Source organism: Gymnoscopelus braueri, assembly GCF_963280865.1.
Source record: "Gymnoscopelus braueri genome assembly, chromosome: 16".
Classification (NCBI taxonomy): Eukaryota; Metazoa; Chordata; class Actinopteri; order Myctophiformes; family Myctophidae; genus Gymnoscopelus; species Gymnoscopelus braueri.
The window spans coordinates 23,747,686-23,767,884 of NC_137616.1; the positions used below are offsets into that span (position 1 = coordinate 23,747,686).

At 45.7% G+C, this 20,199-nt stretch overlaps 1 protein-coding gene across 1 annotated transcript in view; it reads left to right on the forward strand.

The window, feature by feature from the left end:
• rps6kc1 (ribosomal protein S6 kinase polypeptide 1) overlaps positions 1-20,199 on the forward strand; it is a 34,419-nt gene that overhangs the window by 6,148 nt on the left and 8,072 nt on the right. Inside the window, exons 4-13 of the mRNA XM_080453318.1 lie at positions 816-931; positions 1,179-1,272; positions 1,382-1,435; positions 1,562-1,993; positions 3,546-3,670; positions 3,934-4,032; positions 5,885-5,932; positions 6,437-6,569; positions 7,684-9,375; positions 14,731-14,820. Coding sequence (XP_080309444.1) covers positions 816-931; positions 1,179-1,272; positions 1,382-1,435; positions 1,562-1,993; positions 3,546-3,670; positions 3,934-4,032; positions 5,885-5,932; positions 6,437-6,569; positions 7,684-9,375; positions 14,731-14,820 — 2,883 coding nt within the window. The remainder of the gene's footprint in view (positions 1-815; positions 932-1,178; positions 1,273-1,381; positions 1,436-1,561; positions 1,994-3,545; positions 3,671-3,933; positions 4,033-5,884; positions 5,933-6,436; positions 6,570-7,683; positions 9,376-14,730; positions 14,821-20,199) is intronic.

Here is a 20,199-nt window from a genome sequence, read left to right on the forward strand (position 1 = left end):
TTTCAAATATCCAATGTATTTGTAAATAGGTTTAAAGTGCTCAAGTGGCCTTTTCTTGGGCTTGTTTTCATAGACCTGGTTGCTTATTTCTCTCGCAACATCTGGCAACGCTGTTCATAACAGCGTGCACATGCTGCACACTCTCTCACACACACACACACACACACACACACACACACACACACACACAGAGCTCGCTCTTGCTCTCACTCTCTGTCTGTCTGTCTCTCTCTCTCTCTCTGTACAATTCCTCTAAAATAAACAGCCCACCACCAGGCTCGCTCACTCTCTCATTTTGTTTTATAATGTTAACTTAATACAGGACTGGACGGTAATATTGCGGTAGGGACTGTTTGTTGTGGTCAGATCCAGCGACGCTCCCCTGGCCACGGTGGCTGTAATGTGCTCTCATTGGCTGTAGCGCAGACCCTTTCATAATGTATGATACTGTCCGATCTCCTGTCTGGGACAGAGCTGAATATCTAACATGGTAGTTATCTGAAAACGGTCGGAAAGCCGTCGCAGAGCGGATAATCGCGGCCACATCGTCTCGCGGAACCTTTCACACAGAGCGAGCATTATCTCGCAGATCAAAGGCCGATCTGCGTCAGATCGGGAGGTTTTGTCGGCGAGCGCCAAAAAATGTCGGCGACAGCAATCTCGGACCCAATCTCCTGCAGTGTGTACGGGCCCTTAGTTACACCAACATTGTTCATGGGAAGCAGTTTGTTTATGCTTATTTATTGAACTGCTTTTGCCTTTTTCTCTTGTACTGTGTGTGTGTGTGTGTGTGTGTGTGTGTGTGTGTGAGGTAGGACGTTTTGATGACTCAGTGATTGAGGAGAGGAGACAGTGTTCTGAGGATCTGCTGCAGTTTTCTGCTAACATCCCTGCTCTTTACAGTAGCCAGCACATAGAGGACTTCTTCAAGGTATCGCACACACGCGACACACATGCACAAAACGTGTGAACTCTATTATTTTTTACAGTAACTACTTTGAAACTGCAGTCCCTACTTTGGGCATTATTGAAAAGAGTTTCCAAATTGCGAAAATAGCAGATCTACAAGCTCGCAATGTGTCGCTTGTGAGGCATTGTGAGCTTGTAGATCGGCTCTTTTTGCGATTGTACAACATATTTAGAGCTTATGTGGTTAATGGCTGGCTGGTGGGTTCCAGGGAGGGGAAGTCCACGACGGCTCAGAGCTCATTGGACCGGCCGAGTCCTTTTCTGACTTCCTGGCTGACAGCCTATCAGACTGCAGCTCTGAAGGTAGGTTGAGACAAACAAGCTGATCAGGCCGTCTTTCTCCTTATTTAGACTTTACTCAGGAGTGGTTCATTGTGTGTGTGTGTGTGTGTGTGTGTGTGTTTTCTCTCAGTTCACCGAGATATCAGTGGAGCAGATGATTTAACAGTCACGTCTGAGTATGGAGGTAATGCGAGTGTGTGCCCATGTGCGCACACATCACAAACACACTCAATCTTTCCAGATTGTACTATTTGTACATTTATACTTGATTTTGTACATATAAATATCTGTCTGATCTTTCCCTGCCCAGGCCCGTCCAGCGACAGTGACCTGACCTCCCTGGCCGTGGACACGGACTCCCTGGCTGAGTTGGACAATGGCATGGCCTCAGGCCGCACCTCCCCTAACCAGCCGCCAGGGGGAGCCGCCAGCATCAGCAGTAGCTGCAGCCCTCTCCTGCCCTCCCTGCATGAACGCCCCTCGCCCGCCTCATCCCCATCCCCATCCATCCCTGGCTCCTCAACCCCAAACCCAGAGGTCAGCCGGTCTGGCAGAACAACGCTTTTCTCCAGCAGTCTAAGAAGAGTTGGCAGCGCGAACGTCAAGGAGCTGAAGTCAGATTATCTGGACCGGGCCAGTGAGCACATCCGCCTGGCGGTGCAGAAGGAGACGGAGCAGGACTACCAGTCGGCTTTCAGCTACTACCGCAGTGGAGTGGACCTGCTGCTGCAAGGGGTGCAAGGTGGGTTTAACCCATTAAGACCTGAGGCCGATTCTACAAATGCCCTCAAAAATAGCAGATGTACATTCTCGCAGTGCGCTGTGAGCTTGTATATCTGCCATTTTTGAATAGCCAACGCTAATATCTAAAATGACACAGATGCTTTCCTGGTTTTAATGGGTTTTACATGACATTCCCTATGGGAAGGAAGGAGGCAACATAAGAGAAAACTAATTCAATGAGATTTAAGATTATCAGGTACAACAGAGGTACTAAAATGGGTGACAACAAAAGTGTTACAAACCAAATCAGAAAACTGAACATGAAGTCAAACAGTGTCGGACACGGACAAAAACATAGTCTTAAAGATTAACGAACAAAAAACAACACGCATACAAGACAAAAATATGCGCTCATATAACACACATTCTTAAAAGACACAACTAGTGCCCACGCAAACAAGTGGCGTGTGCCACAACTGCAAGTGCTGGCAATTGTTATGCCCTACCATCTGATTGGTCCCTCCATCAGTCATGAGCCAGATAGTGGATGTCACAACTTCTGCTGATGGGCAGCACGACACACACCAGAGAGAGAGAGGGAAGCACACTCACACGCACACCCAGTCACCAGTTGCAAACAATTATCCAATCACCCTCTCACTTACATACACATGACAATCACAGGAGGAAGAGAGACTGGTATGTACACATAAAACAAGAAGTATACTGTAACAGTACAGAAAGAACAAAGTTCCACAAATCAGTGTTTGCTGGAACTCAAGACATAATCTCTCTGGGATGTTTGATTACAGGCACTTATTGTTATTGGAGTGGAGGTCAGAATGATCTTGCAGGTACAAAAACAGGCTTTTTGGAAGCATTCTTCGTTAAAGACGTGTATTTCGGTCTGCATGCCAGCCTTATAGCGTGCAGCTGTTTTTTCTCGATAATGAAAGTGCCAGTGTGGACCCTTTTCACCGACTGCATTGTGAAGAAAATGACCTGGGTAAAATTCAAGAAGTATACCGCCGATGATTCTTCTTAAAGGTTTATGACATTCACTTTTACACCACATTCAAAGTCTTTGTCCTGGTCCTTCAAAAGTGTACAAAAAGTTTTAAGTGAAAATTCCATTCCAGTGATCCATGGCAGGTGTTTTTCTCTCACATTTCTAAAGCCTTTTCAACTGCAATGAAAAAAGAAATCTTTGCCTGCGGGTGTCGCTGGTGAGGGATTTTGCCTGTCAATCATCGCCTCTGCTCCGCCCCCCCCAAAGGAAAGGATAGGGGAGGGGAGGGGCGAGGAGGAGAGTGGGCGGGATTAATCGACTGTGACCTCACTGTCGAAGGCCCAAGCTCAGATTACTTTTCAGCCTAATTATTCAGAAAACCCCAGACCACAGAAAATCCACTGAATGTTCTAAGTTCAGGTTTTTTGGGTGTAATTGAGGTCATAAAACCCCAAATAAAACATTGAAAATAAAAAAAGTGAAAATGAATGTCATGATACCTTTAATGCCACTCTCTTCTTGTCATGTCTTTCTCCATTTGACTGTGACCACGCCCCTCCAGGCGAGCCCAGCCCCACGCGGCGAGAGGCGGTGAAGAAGAAGACGGCAGAGTATCTGATGCGTGCAGAGCAGATATCAAATCAGCACCTGAGAAGCAACATGGGTCAAGGGTCAACGCAAACAGTGGTTAGTGGCAGTAAACCTACGCTGATTCATATCTGCATCTGTGCTGTAATAACACCCCGGTCACTTATTTGATGATCGGGGTCCCCCAGGGGTCTATACTTGGTCCCCTCCTTTTTCCCTTCATTGCGACACGTGAAATGTTTGATCTGTTGTTTTTACCAACCCAGAATGGGGAATCTAGGGATCATGTGATTAAGAAGTCCAGACAGCCTAAGGTATGATTACTGAAAATGTTGCATTATTTGTTTTTGATCATGTCCTAGGCGATAGGGGCGCAGTGCTGCCCTCCCTCCAGCAGAGGAGGCCAGCAGAGTCCAGCTGACGAGCTGAGGGCCTACAGGGTGTTGGGGGTCATAGATAAGGTCAGTAAAGTATGTCTTGATTATTAATCCTGCTGTTTCACTTGATTTTGCTCTAATTTCACATACAAATATGTTGCCATCGTGTGAAAACAGTATATGGCTGTGGAGTCAGTTAATCTTAGAGAATCCCAGGCTGAGCATTTTATGATATTTTACCTATTATCGCAGGCGGAGCAAGAATTATGCGTCTTCCTTTTTCAAAAGAATGATTTTGAGGGAATCATGGTGTCTGCTAACAACATGGACAGTTGGAATATGTCCCAAAGTGTCTCCTAATTGCGTCCTTCCTTCCTGGACGGTCTCTCCTTTTTTTAACTGCAGCAATAAAACTAAATGGGTTTCTTGGATGGTGTGGAGGTAAAGGTTCGCCGCATGTGTGTTTAGTGTCAGTTATGTGTACCACAAGGTCAGTTTAGGTTGCTGGTCCCCTCAACCAGCTGCCGGCGAAGCAACTTCACCACTCAGCCATGAAATGACTTGGCAAGCGGCTTAGAGAGCAGCACACAACATAGAATCAATGATGCTGAGCCTTCACTCACTCACACACACACACACACACACACACACACACACACACACACACACAGATGCGCACACATATACGCACACCCACGGACAACAAACCCCACAGATAATGTTGACACAGTACCAACATGTGTTACTCTATAGAGGAGTGCGCGAAATGCACAATATGTCACAAACAAGTCAACAACAGCAGCACAACATGGTGTCCGTAATGTGAAAACACGGGCGCAGGCTAGCTATGCAGATAACAGCATTGCTTGCCTCTCTCCCTCTCCCTCTCTCTCTCTTCCTCATCCTCTTCCTCCTTCTTTCACTTTTAATGGGGACAGAGGGGACAGATGGAGAGAGCTCCTCACCCCGCTGCCCTGCCCACCCTCCTCCCCCTATCCCTGATGTTTGTGTCTTAATTATATTAGCGCCCTGGCTAGCACTTCCACTCTGTTTACTCACAGCTCCATTCATATCCATTTAGCCTGCACCTGTTTGGGCCCGGCCAGGGTCACATGGAGAGACTACACGCACGCACACACACGCACACACACACACACACACACACACACACACACACACACACACACACACACACACACACACGCACACACGCAGAGACACGGGCGTACGCACACACACAGTCCATATGCATATGCTCAAGCTCTCCCCTGAGAGGGAGAGAGAGGAGAGGAATGGAGATGTCAGAGGGAAAAAAGGAGAATTAAAGGAGGGAGGAAATGAAGATGTCAGGAAGAGAGGGATTGAGAGAGGAAGGGAAGAGAAGTGAGAGATTGGGCAAGGGGGGGTGGCGTGGGTCTCTATCATCCTTTTGGAGGAGTGTTGTTTATGAATTGGGGGAGAACCATTATTCTGTGTGCGATAAAACATTGCAGGGCTCTGAGGAGGCATTTTGTTTTCTGAGGACCACATGTGCTCCCAAAGTGAAATGAATTTAGAAGGCCCTTGCCTCTTTGAATTGCATGTCACTCCCTTTCAGTTTTCTAGGTTGCATGAGTATCATTTTAACATAATAAAACAGTAGCACATTTTGTTCTTACAACCCAACTAAGCCTTTGTTTTCTTCAAATTAGTTTGGCTGAATCCACATAACAGTTGCACCACTCACTTTGATAGCATTTTTTCTAGAATAATTTGTGGACCCACATTTATCTTCCTGCAACCCTCCTGTGGATGATGCCGACCCAGTCTTTTGGGCTTGGAAAAAAAAGAAAGGAAAAAAAAGCAGAAACTCCACTGCTGTAGAGGACACAGCCACTATATTATCTGACTGTACACCTGCTCCTGTGTGGCAATTAATGGCACTGTTCCATTATAGGTTCTTCTGGTCATGGACAAGAGAACACAAGAGACCTTCATCCTGAAAGTAAGTCCAGTGTGCATGTATGTGTGTGCGCGTGTGTGTGCATGCGTGTGAGTGTGGGTGTGCACTCGCCCGGTGTCATCCGGTGTCGTCCTGACTGTAAGTGTATGTGTGAAGTGTGCCAGAAGCCCCTGTGTGTGACCTGTGTAATTGATTCTAATGGGCCTGTCCCTGTCAGCTCCTCTGCTCTCAGGCGCGAGACGTGTGCCAGATGCCAACGCACAGCGCCGGGCACAGATGACTACACTCACACACACACACTCGTGCCCAACCTCAAGTAGATGTGTAGCACTGATAGATTTGTGTGGCTCTTTTAAAGTCATGCAGTGTATGAGGCTTGATGATTGTGGTGACTTTGGGTTGGCACGGGGCATAGTCGGCACCGCGTTAATGGGAGGTTTCTCCTTCGCAGTGCTCCCCTCATAATTTCACTCTGTAATCTTCAACTTAAAACCCTCACTTATTTGTTTTCTTGCCTGTGTTTCTGTGCGTGCCGCTGGCCTCTAGGGTCTCAGGAAGAGCAGTGACTGTGGCAGGCCCAAGCGGACCATCATGCCTCACACTGTGCCCAACATGGTGCAGCTGAAGAAGTTCGTCGTCTCCGAGGACACAGTCTTTCTGCTGCTGCAGTACGCAGAGGGTGAGACGCATGCACGCAAATACGCACACACACACACACATTTTTTCCACCTTCCATCTTATCATCGCCTTCCATCTTTTACCCACCTCCCCAGCTCTCTCTCTCTCTCTCCCTCTCTCCCTCTACCTCCTCTGCTGCTCTCTCTGTCCTTGTTCGAGACAGATGTTTGATAGAGAAGGGTGTATGTCACAGGTCATTATTCTGAATACCAGGTGGCGCCGCGCTTCATTAGCTATGCTAACACCTGGGCCTCCTTACATCCCACTCACTCTTGGTGTGTGTGTGTGTGTGTTTGTGTGTGTTGTGTTGGGTATATGTGAGAGAGTGTGCGTGCACGTGCATGCGTTGTGCGCGTTGATGTGGGTGAGATAATACAATAGAATACAGTTGCACTTTTTGCCCCTCTGTAACCTGTTCAATCTGGTACAGTCCCTAACCAGCGCCTGCTAACAATATCAACAATATGAATATCATATGGCGCTGTCTAGCGTGGCTCTGATTTAATAAAGCCTGAACTAGCTTTAACAGGATAACATTCCAATGCATAGATGTAGAAAAGGCCAGGTGCATTCTGCATTACGGTGACAAATTCAGCAGAGAGACGGCAAACAGTCTAAACGAGGACAGACGGACAGGCAGTGGGACATGTATGCAGGTAGACAGGCAGACAGACAGACAGACAAACAGACGGGGGGAGGCAGCGACCTGAGTGACATTGGACAGTACAACATGTGGATGTTTTTACTTGCTAAGCCATCGGGCTGCCCTACAATCATTATCATCACTCTCAACTCCCCATCCATTCTCATCACACACAACAGATGCTGGCTCACAGTCACTCACATTGCGTCTGTGTGCGTGCATGTGTGTGTGCTTGTGCGTGCGTTTTTGTGAATTTAGCATGCCACTTCAGGCGACAGGTAATTGCGAGAATTTCATCGAGCCAGTTTGGTTAGTGTGCTGTTCACTCATTCTTCACCCTAGATATCTTTCTCCTTTTCTGCAACTGCAGTAAACTTCCGCCATTTTCTTTTGCTTTTGAATTCTATTACTTCCCTTTTACTTGCATGTCCTCCTCCTACCATTTTAAAGTGCTGTTCCTTTCACCCCCCAGGTGGTAAGCTGTGGTCTCACATTGGGAAGTTCCTATGCAGCTCCAGCCCAGACGAGAGCTTTGACATCCCCTTCATCCAGAAGAGCCACACAACGGCCATCCACTCACCACAGCGCGCAACACCCCAGCTGGATCAGGGTTCAGCCAGCTCTGGCTCTGGGGCTGGATCTGGGTCTGCTTCTGGCTCTGGGGTCCAGGGACAAGGGGCACACCTCCTCGCTCTCCCTCGGAAAAAGGGACTGCCCCCTGGTCTTAAGGGGGCCCAGCCTGACTCTGGAGCCACTTCTGAGGAAGAGTGCACCAACAGCTACTTGACACTTTGTAATGAGTACGAGCAGGAGAAAGTTGAACCAGACGGGGAGGCGCAGGGGGAGGAAGAGAAGAGCGGACAGGAAGCTTTGTCACTAGATGCCCCCGTTGCTACGATGACTACTTCCTCGCGTACCCGCTCCCTCATCAGCAACGACAGCTTCTCCTCGCCCCTCAGCTCTCAGGAACTTTGCTTCTTCACAGAGTCGTCTGACAACGGAGGCTGCACCCTTGATGGCAATCGTTACCGTGGTGATGGACAGGACAACAGCGAGGTCTTTAGTCCCTTGCCCTCGCCTGCCGCGCCCCTGTCTTTAGACCAGTCCAAGCGCACGCCAATGGAGTTTTTCCGCATCGACAGCAAGGACAGTGCCAGTGAATTGATCTGCCCTGACTCTTGCGAATCGCGTTCCTGTCCTAAGCCCCTCCCTGGTGCCTTTTCCACGCCTGACCCGGGCTCCGAGGTCACGGAGGACCCGCCAGAGCTAGCACAGGAGGTGAAGAGTCACAGCTCAGAACTGTGGGGACAGAACTGTAGCGATAATGGCTCCAATGAGTCGGTAGCGGTCATCTCCTTTAAGGAGGCAGTGGCGGAGGACGAGGGCCAGCCTCCGGACCTGCTGGTCAACCTGCCAGTGATGGACGGAGCCGTCGACTCCTTGGAAGAGGAGCTGGAGAGCTCGGGGGTTTGTCTGGGCCTGGAGGTCACGGCCTCCCCGCAGAAGTTCACCCAGCCAGATGTTCTCCAGCTGCACAGCCAGCCCGAAGAGGCAGAGGAACAGCAGTCGGCGGAGCAGGAAGTTGCAAAGCTGCGTGCGGTGTCGGCCCCATGCGAGAGCAGCTACGAATCCTCCTCCTCCCCCTGCGTGTGGGTAAACTACAGCCTGGCATTTGGACAAGAGGCCAAAGTTGAGGTTGATCGTGCGTGCCAAAATAAGGACCCGCTCCCTGATAACGCAATATTAATACCTCCTCCTTCCATCATGGGCATACCAGTTACTGACTCGTTTAGTGAGAACCGAGAACTCGGCAAGAGTCTAAACACAGACTTGGTTCCAGACCCAAGCGGTGTAAGTGTAGACTCCATCTCAGCCACAAACGGGGCTGAAGCCTGTACAGGGATTGAGAGAATATTATGCCTGGATGCCGAATCCTGTAGAAATAATAGGAATGCTAATACAAATGGTAGTGAATATGACAAAGAAGTATCACGGCTGTTTGCAGAGCTGGACAGGCTGTCTTTGGCGGCATCACAAGCCCGCATCCCAGAGGAGTTTGTGCGATGCTGGGCAGTGGAGATGGTCTTGGCCCTGGATGGTCTGCATCAAGAGGGTATTGTCTGCCGAGACTTAAACCCTAACAACATCCTGCTCAACCGCCAAGGTTAGACATCCAAGATTACTGAGTTTAATGTAATAAGCATGTTTTCCTGTTGTGCTTTATTTCTGCCCTTCGTTTAGTTTGTCTCTCTTGCGGTTTTCTGTGAACTAACTAAAGTGGTGAGGGACATCATTTCAGTTTGAAATGCCCAGAGGTTGTGGAGTGCACCCAAAACGTATATTTCATACAGTTTAGGTTGTACCACTGCCATGTATATTGACTTAAAGCTGCACTCTGTAACTTTCATGTCCTACCAGGGGCTTGAACCTGGATCCCCCGCACAAGTGCTGAATCGCACAAGTGCAGGATCTAAAATCCTCAATGAAAGAGCAGGGAGACCAAATGCAACCACCGCAGTTGCGTTAGTTGTCTTGTATTAACATACTCTACCATACAGATTGGTCATAATAACATTTTTAATCACTAAACAAAAGTTACATAGTGTAGCTTTAGATGAAGACAAATGCGGTCACTAAGCCACTTTAGCCAGAACTACTCAATGTAATCTGTTTGTTGTCTGGTATTAACGTTAGCTACAAAGTTTAATTCCACAAGGTAAAAGCTGAGTTCTTGGAAAGCTTTGAGGACATTTTAATTTGTAAGCCTTTTAACCACTTTCAACCTGACATCCCTAAGGGAAAAGGCGAACGTTACAACAACAACAACAAAAAATCCAATCTGCAATCTCACAACTCGTCGCAGTGCGGCACATTGTAAAGTGCAAAGAATGCGAGTTGTGAGTGGAAAGAAAGCAATTTAGTTCTACAAAGTAACTAGGATACAAGGTAAACATCAAACTGAGAATTTAAATAACAATCTTTGCATTTGTGAACAAGTAAGCAAGCAGTATACAGTATGTCTTATCTAAAAAAAACACACTGAACACGCAAACAACATAATTGTATCTGCATGGTATAACTAGCATCTATCTGAAATAGACATCAAGAAGTGATGTGAGGAATGGGGAGTGCTAGGTGGTGAGGTTAACCCATTCAATCCGGGAACTCGTCTGTGTCATTTTAGGTTTCTTTGGCTATAAAAAAAATTGCAGATCTACAAGCTCATAGCGTGGCACGGAGTGCCGCGCTTGTATATCTGCAAACAAAAAAAAATGTCTTGAAAATGTGTGTAAATCTTTGAATATATATTTTTTAAAGCGATCATTTGTAACTCAAATATTTGCTTCTGGGGGTCCCTGGAACAAAACATTTTGAGATGGGGGGTCCGTGGCCAAATGCATATCTAAAAATGTTTTCTAAATCGTAACGGTATGTTGCTATATCAGTGATGCTCCAACTTTACCATGTCAAGGATCCCCAAAAATATATTGTTCCAGGGACCCCCAGAAGCACAGAGTTAAAAACGTTTGCTTTAAAAAAAAACAATATATATATATATATACAGGGTCCCCACGGTCATGAAATTCCTGGAAATATTTTGAAAAGAAAAAAAAAAAATCCAGTACTGGAAAAGTTTTGAAATTGATCAAAGGTCCTGGAAAAATATTTGGCTATGCATTGTTTTTGGCTATTGATTTTTTTTAATACAAAACATTTTCATAAACATGTATAACATTACACAAAATATGTAACATAAGTAGTTTTTTCGCCGAACGGGCTGTATAACACCCCATCCGCACTGCCAGCGATGTGACGTGACGCGAAGCGAGCGGGCGATGAAATCTCATTAAAATACATGTTTTTGAATGAGACCGTCCTCACCTACCGCGAGCAACAACGAACCGTGCAACGACGTCGTCCACCCCTCCTATTTTCGCTCGCAGGGTCACTATGCCCTAATTTTCCACGCAATGTTGAATGAAATTGTACTATTTTATATTCTATGCTTTATTTTTGCTACACTGCCTATCTTTGGGCATTGTACATAGGAGTAAGAGAGACATTATTGCGCTGAATGATTGTTTTATAGGCCTGGAAATTAGGCTAAATATTCTGGAAAAGTTTTGGAAAAGTTTTGGAAATTCATTGCTAAAAATGTGTGGGGACCCTGTATATATATATATATATATATATATATATATATATATAGATTTACACAAATGTTCCACAAAAAAAAATATTAAAGCAGATCTACAAGCTCATGATGAGCTTGTATTGTATATTTTTGAATAGTCAAAGAAATCTTAAAATGACACGGATGCTTTCCCGGTCCTAATGGATTAAGTCTAAAGGGGTGAGTTTTCAGAAAATGGGGAGTGAGTTTGCAGTCTTGACTGGGGGGGGGGGGTCTTCATTCCACAGCTTGTGCACCAGGAGAGCGTAGAGTCTAGTACACTTGGATGGATGACCTGGGTATCATAGGTGTGTTAGCCGGGGCAGCAGTGGCTCAGGAGGTAGAGCGGCCATCTGGGAACTAGAAGGTCCAATCCTAGGCCCTGATTAGTGTCGAAGAATCCCTGAGGCACTGCTCCCTGTGCGCCCACTGTTCCTGGTATGTAAATGCAGAGGAGTCATTTCCCCATGGGGATCACTACAAATACCCCTGTTCAATCCGGGAATGCAATGTCACTCACCACCCAAAATCATATGTATTTGGTCGCGGATCCTAATCTCAAAATATTTTGTTCCAGGGACCCCCCAGAAGCAAATATTTGAGTTAAAGATTCGCTTTAAAAATATATATATACTCATACATACATATACTCATAGACTTGAAAAATAGCAGATCTACAGGCTACGAGCTTGTAGATCCAAGCTTGTATAATCTAAAATGACACAGATGCGTTGCCGGATTGAATGGGTTAATCTAAACTTAAGGCTGTGACACACCAAACAGACTTATCCTGACTACTACACACTACTACGTCGGGAGATCAGAATGGGAGACATCCGTGTTGTTAATAAATTGTTAGAATCACTGTGAACACACCGCACAGACTACAGCTGATGGCAGTGTTGTGTTCCTGCAATGACAGGAAATAAATCTATCATACTTACTGGGGAGAATACATGAATGAAGAACAGTATACTGGTACAATGAATGCAATGAACGCAGGCTAGCTCTTTGAGTTGTTGAACACACCCCGGCAGTGGGCAGGGTTCTAACGTTCGTCTGCAACATTGACATTAAACATGGCGTTCATTTGCCAGAAGTAATTGCATCCGTCTCTCTCTCTCTCTCTCTCTCCACATACACACACTCGCTCTCTGCCTTGCTCTGTTTCTCTCTCTCTCTGTGTTCACATTGGCCAAATCCCCCCCCCCCCTGTCTTATCAACACATTCTGCCGCCTATTCAACATTTTAATCGGGTGACCAACCCACACAAGCACCTCACTACCACCGACGGTGGTGCGCATTCTGCAACCGATTCTCGGCCCCAGATACACTATTCGACGTCCCGACGTCGGCTTGGTGTGTACCTACCGTGGTGTGCTTGGTGTGTACCTACCGTGTGTGCGGGTGTAGGGGTGGATCCTTGTGCTGTCTGCTCTATGCTGGGGACCAACATGGGATCTTACAGGTGGAAAATGTCTTTGCTTTACCAGGAGGTCACAGATTCCCCGCCTCACCTTTTCTCTATTGTCGTCCCCCGACCATCCTTCTCCACCTCGTTATCAGCACACGTCTAATTAGCTGAGTGGCTGTTTTCGTCTCCCTGGTGGTAATTATTGTTCTAAAGGGCCCATCAACGGCGTAGTGTGGTGCATCAGTCTGGCTAGCCGGGGCTAATGGCCTCGGCTACCTAATGACACCATTAGTTCTAATGATAGCGTTAACGGGTAGCGGCTAAACAGGAGTAATCGCTGGGGCTGCGTGCTAGGAAAAAAAAAGCATGTGGCGGGAGGGAGGAAAGGAAAGGAGAAGAGTTGGGTAAGAAAGTGCTTTTTAAAGGTGAGTCAACAGTTTGAAAAGTGGAGAGGAATCTTGGAGAGGAATCTTGATGATGTAGGACAGTGGTTTTCAAACTTTGTGTGCCCAAGGGCCAAGGCACACCAGTGGGGCAAGTCAGAATTTCAATCAGTGCAGAATAGCCTCTATAACATGTGTTATCACTCTGTAAATGGTTATTTTTTAATTAATAATACTAAAGTTTAACCACTTGAGTGCCTATTTCATACTTTTCACAAATGTCATACTTTTCACAAATAGCAGATCTGCAAACGTGAGTTTGTAGATCTGCTATTTCTGCTACAGTATTTTTTAAAATTTGAGAGGAAAAAAAGAACCGTTGAAAGTGGTTAGAATAGACTTTGCCGGCCTGGACCACTGGCGTAGCGGTCCAGGCACCTAGGCTCAGTGTAAGCCTGAGCGTGTCACGGGTTCGAGTCCCGATCCCGACGTCTTTTGCTGCATGTCACTCCCCATCTCTCTCTCCATTGTCCTGTCAGCCTACTGTCCTATCCATAAAGGCATGAAAGCCCAAAACTAAAATAATAATAAAAAAAAAGAATCCCCTCTCTATTGGGAAATGAGTGTGCCCAAAGTATTGATATAGTAATTGAAAATAATGAGTACGATTTTGTATAGTCCCCCCCCACCCCCCCAAAAAAACATCCCAAGGCGCACCTGGACGTGCCTCAGCACACTGTTTGGAACCACTGAGGGTTGGGGAGAGAGGTGGTTAACTCCAAGCTAACAACAGTATTTATCCCCACCCTCACCACCCCCTACTCTGGGCAGCAGTGGCTCAGGAGGTAGAGTGGTTGCTAGGAATTAGATTGCTAGTTTGATCACGGCTCTTCCTGGCATTGCATCTGAGTATCCCTGAGCAAGACGCTGAACCCATGACTGCTCCCCAGGAACACTTATCAACAGCTGCGTACTGCTCCTAGGATGGATTGAATGCACAACGCAAATTCCTATTCCCCTTTTGTACATTTCTGCAACCGCAATTGTTAGGTTTATCGATCAATAATCATAAACCCCCTTGCTGTTGATCACACTCCAATAAAGAGGACACGTGACACATGAGATCTCTTTTACTCGCGAGGAGTGTAACGACATATGTACCTCACTTCACATGGTCCAAGATCACACTGTCGCTACTTCCTTATGCCAAGTATTTTATTAGGAAAAGGGCGTAGACACATTTGTCTGCTTGGTGTGGAAAAACACTGGCTGGTGAATCAGTTTAAATGGGCCTATGTGAGTGTGTTTACAGATAAGGCTGCCATAGACAGTTGCATATTACACATTGATTTAATACATTGCAGGAAATCAATTAAATGAATACAATCAAAGAAAGAACTTATATACACACATTATATAATATATATCTGTACACAGATGTTATAAACCGGTCTTATCAGCAATGATGACAATAAAGGCATTGAACTGAATCTCTCATCTATCTCCGTGTATAATGTCTCCCTCCTTCCATCCCACCCTCTCTACAGGTCATGTTCAGCTTACCTACTTCTGCAGTTGGAGTGAGGTGGAGGAGTCCTATGATCAGGATGCCATTGCCAATATGTACTGTGCTCCAGGTGAGAGAAACGCACTACATACTGTACGTATGACTGTACACCCCCTTCATCCTCAATCCACCAATTTCCTAATGGCCTCAGAACCCATCTTGTCTCATAACGATTGTACAATGTGAGCAACTCCCCCCACAAAAGGGGGGTGGGGGGGGGTGTGTGAGGTTAATGCTATGCAGGCATGCAGGGCCATGACTAGGCCACAGTGTCCCCTGGCCACAAAGACCTCATTCATAGCCAGGGGCACATAAACAGTCCAAGCATGCATATACAACTGTGGAAAGTACAGGCACTGTGAACCCTCTGGATGGTTAAATTGACAGATATGCCACTACGAACAGTCACCCCTCCCATACATTAACCACTTAAGTCTTATATACTTTGTCGTACAGAGAATAGAGAAAATAGCTGATCCACAAGTTCACGACGTGAACACATCGCCACTATTTGGGAAATATCTGGAAAACGTTGGAAAATGTTCCTTTAATTTCACATAATGAACGACATGCCCCAAATAGGGATGCCACGTTGAAAGTGGTTAACAAAGTATTCCATTATTCAGTATATGTATATACTATATACTGTGTATCCTGACTGAAACACATGGCCACAGTGTTGATTTCAGTATATGATATTAATTATCATGAACATGTTGTTGTGTGAGAATAAGTTGCCTACAGTATGAGTATCAGTACAATGTGAGAATAAATCCCTTGTCCTCGCCTGCCATGCCCCTGTCTGTAGACCAGTCCACGCCAGTGGAGTTTTTTCCACTGGCGTTGATAGCAAACCCACCGTCAGTGAAGTAATCTTATATTATACAAAATGATTAGAGAATAAAACCAAAAATTCTTTGTTTGTTGTATTTAAAAAACAAAAAGTTTACCCAGCACATGTAGTTAGGAGCTGGGTCTTGTTGCATTTCCCCTGCTGTCCTGTAGAGTGTGCTGTGGTGCCACAGAGAACGAGGGGTGTTATGCTGGTGACCCTGTGTGTTGGTCCCAGCAGGCCTGTGGCAGCTCTGGCATGCTGTTTAAAAGCTGCCTAAAACAAACTGACGCTAGACTACAGCACCATATCCCTACTTAACACCTCACTGTGTGTGTGTGGGTGTGTGTGTGTGTGGGGAATGTGTGTGTGTGGGGAATGTGTATGTGTTGTCCGTTTGTGCTTTTCAAATACCCATTAGGAAGGAATATAACTATAGATTTGCGTGTGAATTTCATTGTATCTTGGATGCAGTGGTCTAAATTATTCCAGACGCAGGGGGAGGGGGTATCTCTTGTACAGTACATGAAAAACACAGAAAATTGATGTGTACGCAATGACCCGCACACCCATTCACCCTCCCACGCACCTATATTAAACTATCCTCTCGTACATACACTCACTCGTTCTCATCGCCAAGAAGGTCACTGGTACTTTAGATTTAAATCCTCCTTGTGTCGAGAACTTGCGGCACTGTTGTAATAACGTCTGAAAGCAACAAACACTTTATCTAATATCTAAAATGTGTATCTTTGTGCCCCTGGCAACAAGGCCACTAATGGAAATGGAAGCCCTACAAGGACATACTGTACACACAGTGAAATTATCGTGCATCCCTAGTACACAGTAAAATCCTCAGTGTTGATTTATCCATTTTGTTAAATGAACACCGAGGATTTTACGTGTATATACCAAAGTTTAGCAGTAGAGGACGTAAGGAGTATGCGTAAAGGAGTTTAGAAAGGTTTCATTCGACTTGGGTCACAGTGCATTTTCATGTAGTTGTTCTCCTAGAATAGAAAAGGCATTTCAAATTAACGCTGTGGTGAGTTTTGATTGTTTCAATGGAAACATAGCAGTGTGTGTAGAGAGGCTCTTGTAAAAAAAAAATATCAGTTCAACAGACAAAAAATACCAAACAAAAATAATACAGAGTGAAGGTTTTGTCTGAAAACCTTGGAGTGGCTATTAATGTAGCAATTTTAAGTCAAGCAAACGCAGACTTTGCTCTTCAATTCATCTAGTATCATGCAGCCTGTCACCAGGAAAACTAAGTCAAGCGATCAAGCTGTTTTGCTGAAGTGAATTTATGCATGGGTAATGGGGAGAGGGGTACAGTGGGACATATGTGAATGTATGCATTTTGGTGCGTGGATAAAGAAAATGACAAGCAACTAATTTGGACCAGAGAACACACATGGCGAGAGACAGCTCTGTAGCAGGAAGGTTTGAGCACAAAGACCATACTTGCACTTGTCTCTCAACCAGATCCAAATGAAAGTAGAAATTACCACATTACTATAATGTGAAACGGATAAGTTAACTTTCAGTTCAGAAGGTATATTGAAACGGCAATGGTGATGATACGTCGCTGAGTTTAAAAAATTGCTTTACAAATATATCTATTCAAAGATTTGCAAAAATGCTCACGATTGTTCAAAAATAGCAGATCTACAAGCTCATAGCGCGGCACGAAGTGACGCACTGTGACGCTTGTATATCTGCTATTTTTTAATAGCCAAAGTATAAAATAATGCTTTTTAGCTCAAATCTAAAATGACGCAGATGCTTTCCCGGTTTTAATGGGTTAATAGTAGATACAAATTTGGGTAAAGAAAAATAAATTTCAGCTGAACAATGTTGAAGGTTGTTTAAAGTCAGTCAGAGAGTTGATTCCACCGAAAAGTGTGCCAACCTCTATCCTGATCCTAGAGTTACTATTAGTTGACTTCTGTTGAGGATATGTGGATCGATGGCTGCAGTGCTTGATATCTGTCAGTAGGGGGTGGTGTACCCTGCAACTGAGTGAAAGAACGCTCCAACATCTTTGACTCCATTCTGCTCATCCTTTGGCAAGTTTCTCTCGATCTTTGTTTGTATCATTCTTTCGTTTCAACTTTTGCTATTGCGCATAGTAAGCTGGGGCAATACTTTTATGTTGCTTGCTCGTATTAGCCCCATCATACTATACACCTACACCCAGAACATGTACATGAAGGGGTTAGTGAGTGTCTCTCTCCTGCCCTTGTTATGTATTGCTGTTTATCCAGACAGGGTCAGTCCCCACGATGGCTTCATTCCTGATGACAGATTTATGACTGTTTGCCAGAAAGCTCGCAGGGGGCCCACTGTGACCGTGTGTGTGTGTGTGTGTGTGTGTGTGTGTGTGTGTGTGTGAGTGACTGTGTGTGTGTTCAAGAAGGGTGGCAACATGTTTTTTAAATGGCATACATTCACACCCAAAAAAACACGGGAGTGGACTCGGAAAATACTCTGGCAGGGGTATTAATTTGTTTATTTTCGCTCTACAGCTTATTTACTTTCTCATCGTGTCACAATTACTGATAAGCATCAGATGTTTTTGGGGGGTGTTTTCTCATGAAAAGTCCTACAATGCAAGGTGTTGAGACTGAACAGCCTATGTGAACCAACTGGATGAGAACAGCTGAAGTGGGTATTGTTCAGATAAGAGGGAAGCGACATCAGTATTGATGTGCTTTATTTAAAGTCTAAAAAGGTTTCATGTAGTATTCTTTCATTCTTCCCATTTAAACAGACAAGTGAGTGAATCACAGGCTACTATTGTTTTACCTGTCATTGTTACTGTATGTTTCATTTTCTCTCTACTTACCTGTAACAGCTCTACGATCTGGAAGATCAACTGTACTTCCTGTTTTGAGCTATTGTTTTCAAAACTCAACTTCTCATAATTGAATCACGTTATAAAGTTGCTGATTCCAAGTCATAAGGTAGGTTATTTTTTAAGGGTCAAGAGACATCATAGAATGGTGCTAGATTATTTGTAAAAAATGTGTCAATTATTTACTGGAGTTACTTTGTTAACTATTTTATTAGAAATTGGATAATTGTTTTACAGGAAAAATAACTGCACTCTGCATTCTTGGAACTTCACAGTCTCCTTACTTCCTACTTACTAATTTGTCTTCCTCTTTCAACAACTGGTGTCGGTTGAGTATTTGGGGAACTCTGAGGCAGAGGAGAAGAGAGAAAGTTCCTTATGGGCGAGAGTGGAGGCAGGGGGTGTGTGTGATTTTTAAGATATGACAAACTGCAGGGAACTGCTCCGTTGTTGAGGAAAAGGGAAGAGGAGGTTTAAGGTGAACGCTCCGCGTTCTGCATCTCACCTCTTCCAACATCCTTTTTGTTGCATCAGCTACCTAAATGATCGCTGCGAATGTTCCCCCTGTGTGCCGCTTTTTTTCCAAGACATGCAAGGTTAGGGGAAAGTGAAAGAGTTGGAAGTGTAGAATTTTGACTTCTATAGCGGCATGTGAACTTGAAATAGTAGGCGCGTGCTCGCTGGCACACACGCCGCACAGAGCACGCTAGTAACAGTGGATTGGGGCGACTATGAAAGTGACTCCGAGAGTAAAGTCCTCAGTGTTCAGTTGTAGCTCAGAGAATGTACAAATGTCCATTTATACACTCTCTGAATTAAATTAACACTCTGGATTTTATAGTGTGGCCCGTGGATGTGGTTAATACCCCCCTCCCCTTATTCCGATCCTCTTTTTCTATTTCGCCCTGCCTTGCTCTGACAGAGCAGTTAAGTGTAGCCAGCTCCACACTACTCTCCCTGCAGCTCCTTAGACATTAATCCATTGTGATGACAATCGACCTTGCTCTGAGACTTGTGTGTGTGTGTGTGAGAGAGAGAGAGAGCGAGAGTGTGTGTGTGTGTGTGTGTGTACGTTTGTCCAGTATCTCCCCTCAAGCTCATAACCGTGCAGGTATCACTAGTCCGTTCAATGACGATCTTCTCTCCTTGGCTGTCAAAATAGTGGTGCTGGGGAGGCCTGAAGACTCGTTGCTCAGTTGGCTGAGTGTGTGTGAGTGTGTGTGTGTGTGTGTGTGGGAGGGGGGCTGGTAGAGAGGGAGAGGGTGAGCGTATGTACGTACATGTGAGTGGTATCATACCCCTGTCTGGGGGCTCTCTAACCTTGGCTGCAAGAGAGCTGCACAAGCCCCTGCAGCTACTCGCGGGCCTCCAGGAGAAAGAGTGGGTCTTTGTCTGTGATGTTCCCCCAGCTGAGGAGCCTGATCTCTGGGCACATGCAGCCCCCTGGGTCATCAGCCACCCCCCCCCCCTTGGAGAAAGGACAGCAGAGAGGAGCTGAGCGGCACAAGGGCCATCTGGTGCCCAGTAGAGCTAGCGTGTGCATGCGAACACACATACATACACAGAGAGACGCGTGCACACACACAGATGACTGTAGCAAATGAGTATCTTCCTCTTGCTCCCTCTGTCTTCGTCACACAGACACACAGAGTGGAGCTCCAGCAGCCCTCCAGCTGAGCGGCCTGTCAGACTAGCTGTGCGTCTGACTGTGGGAGAGGAGCACCGGGAGCTACATGCTGGATAGAGGGGAGGCTTGA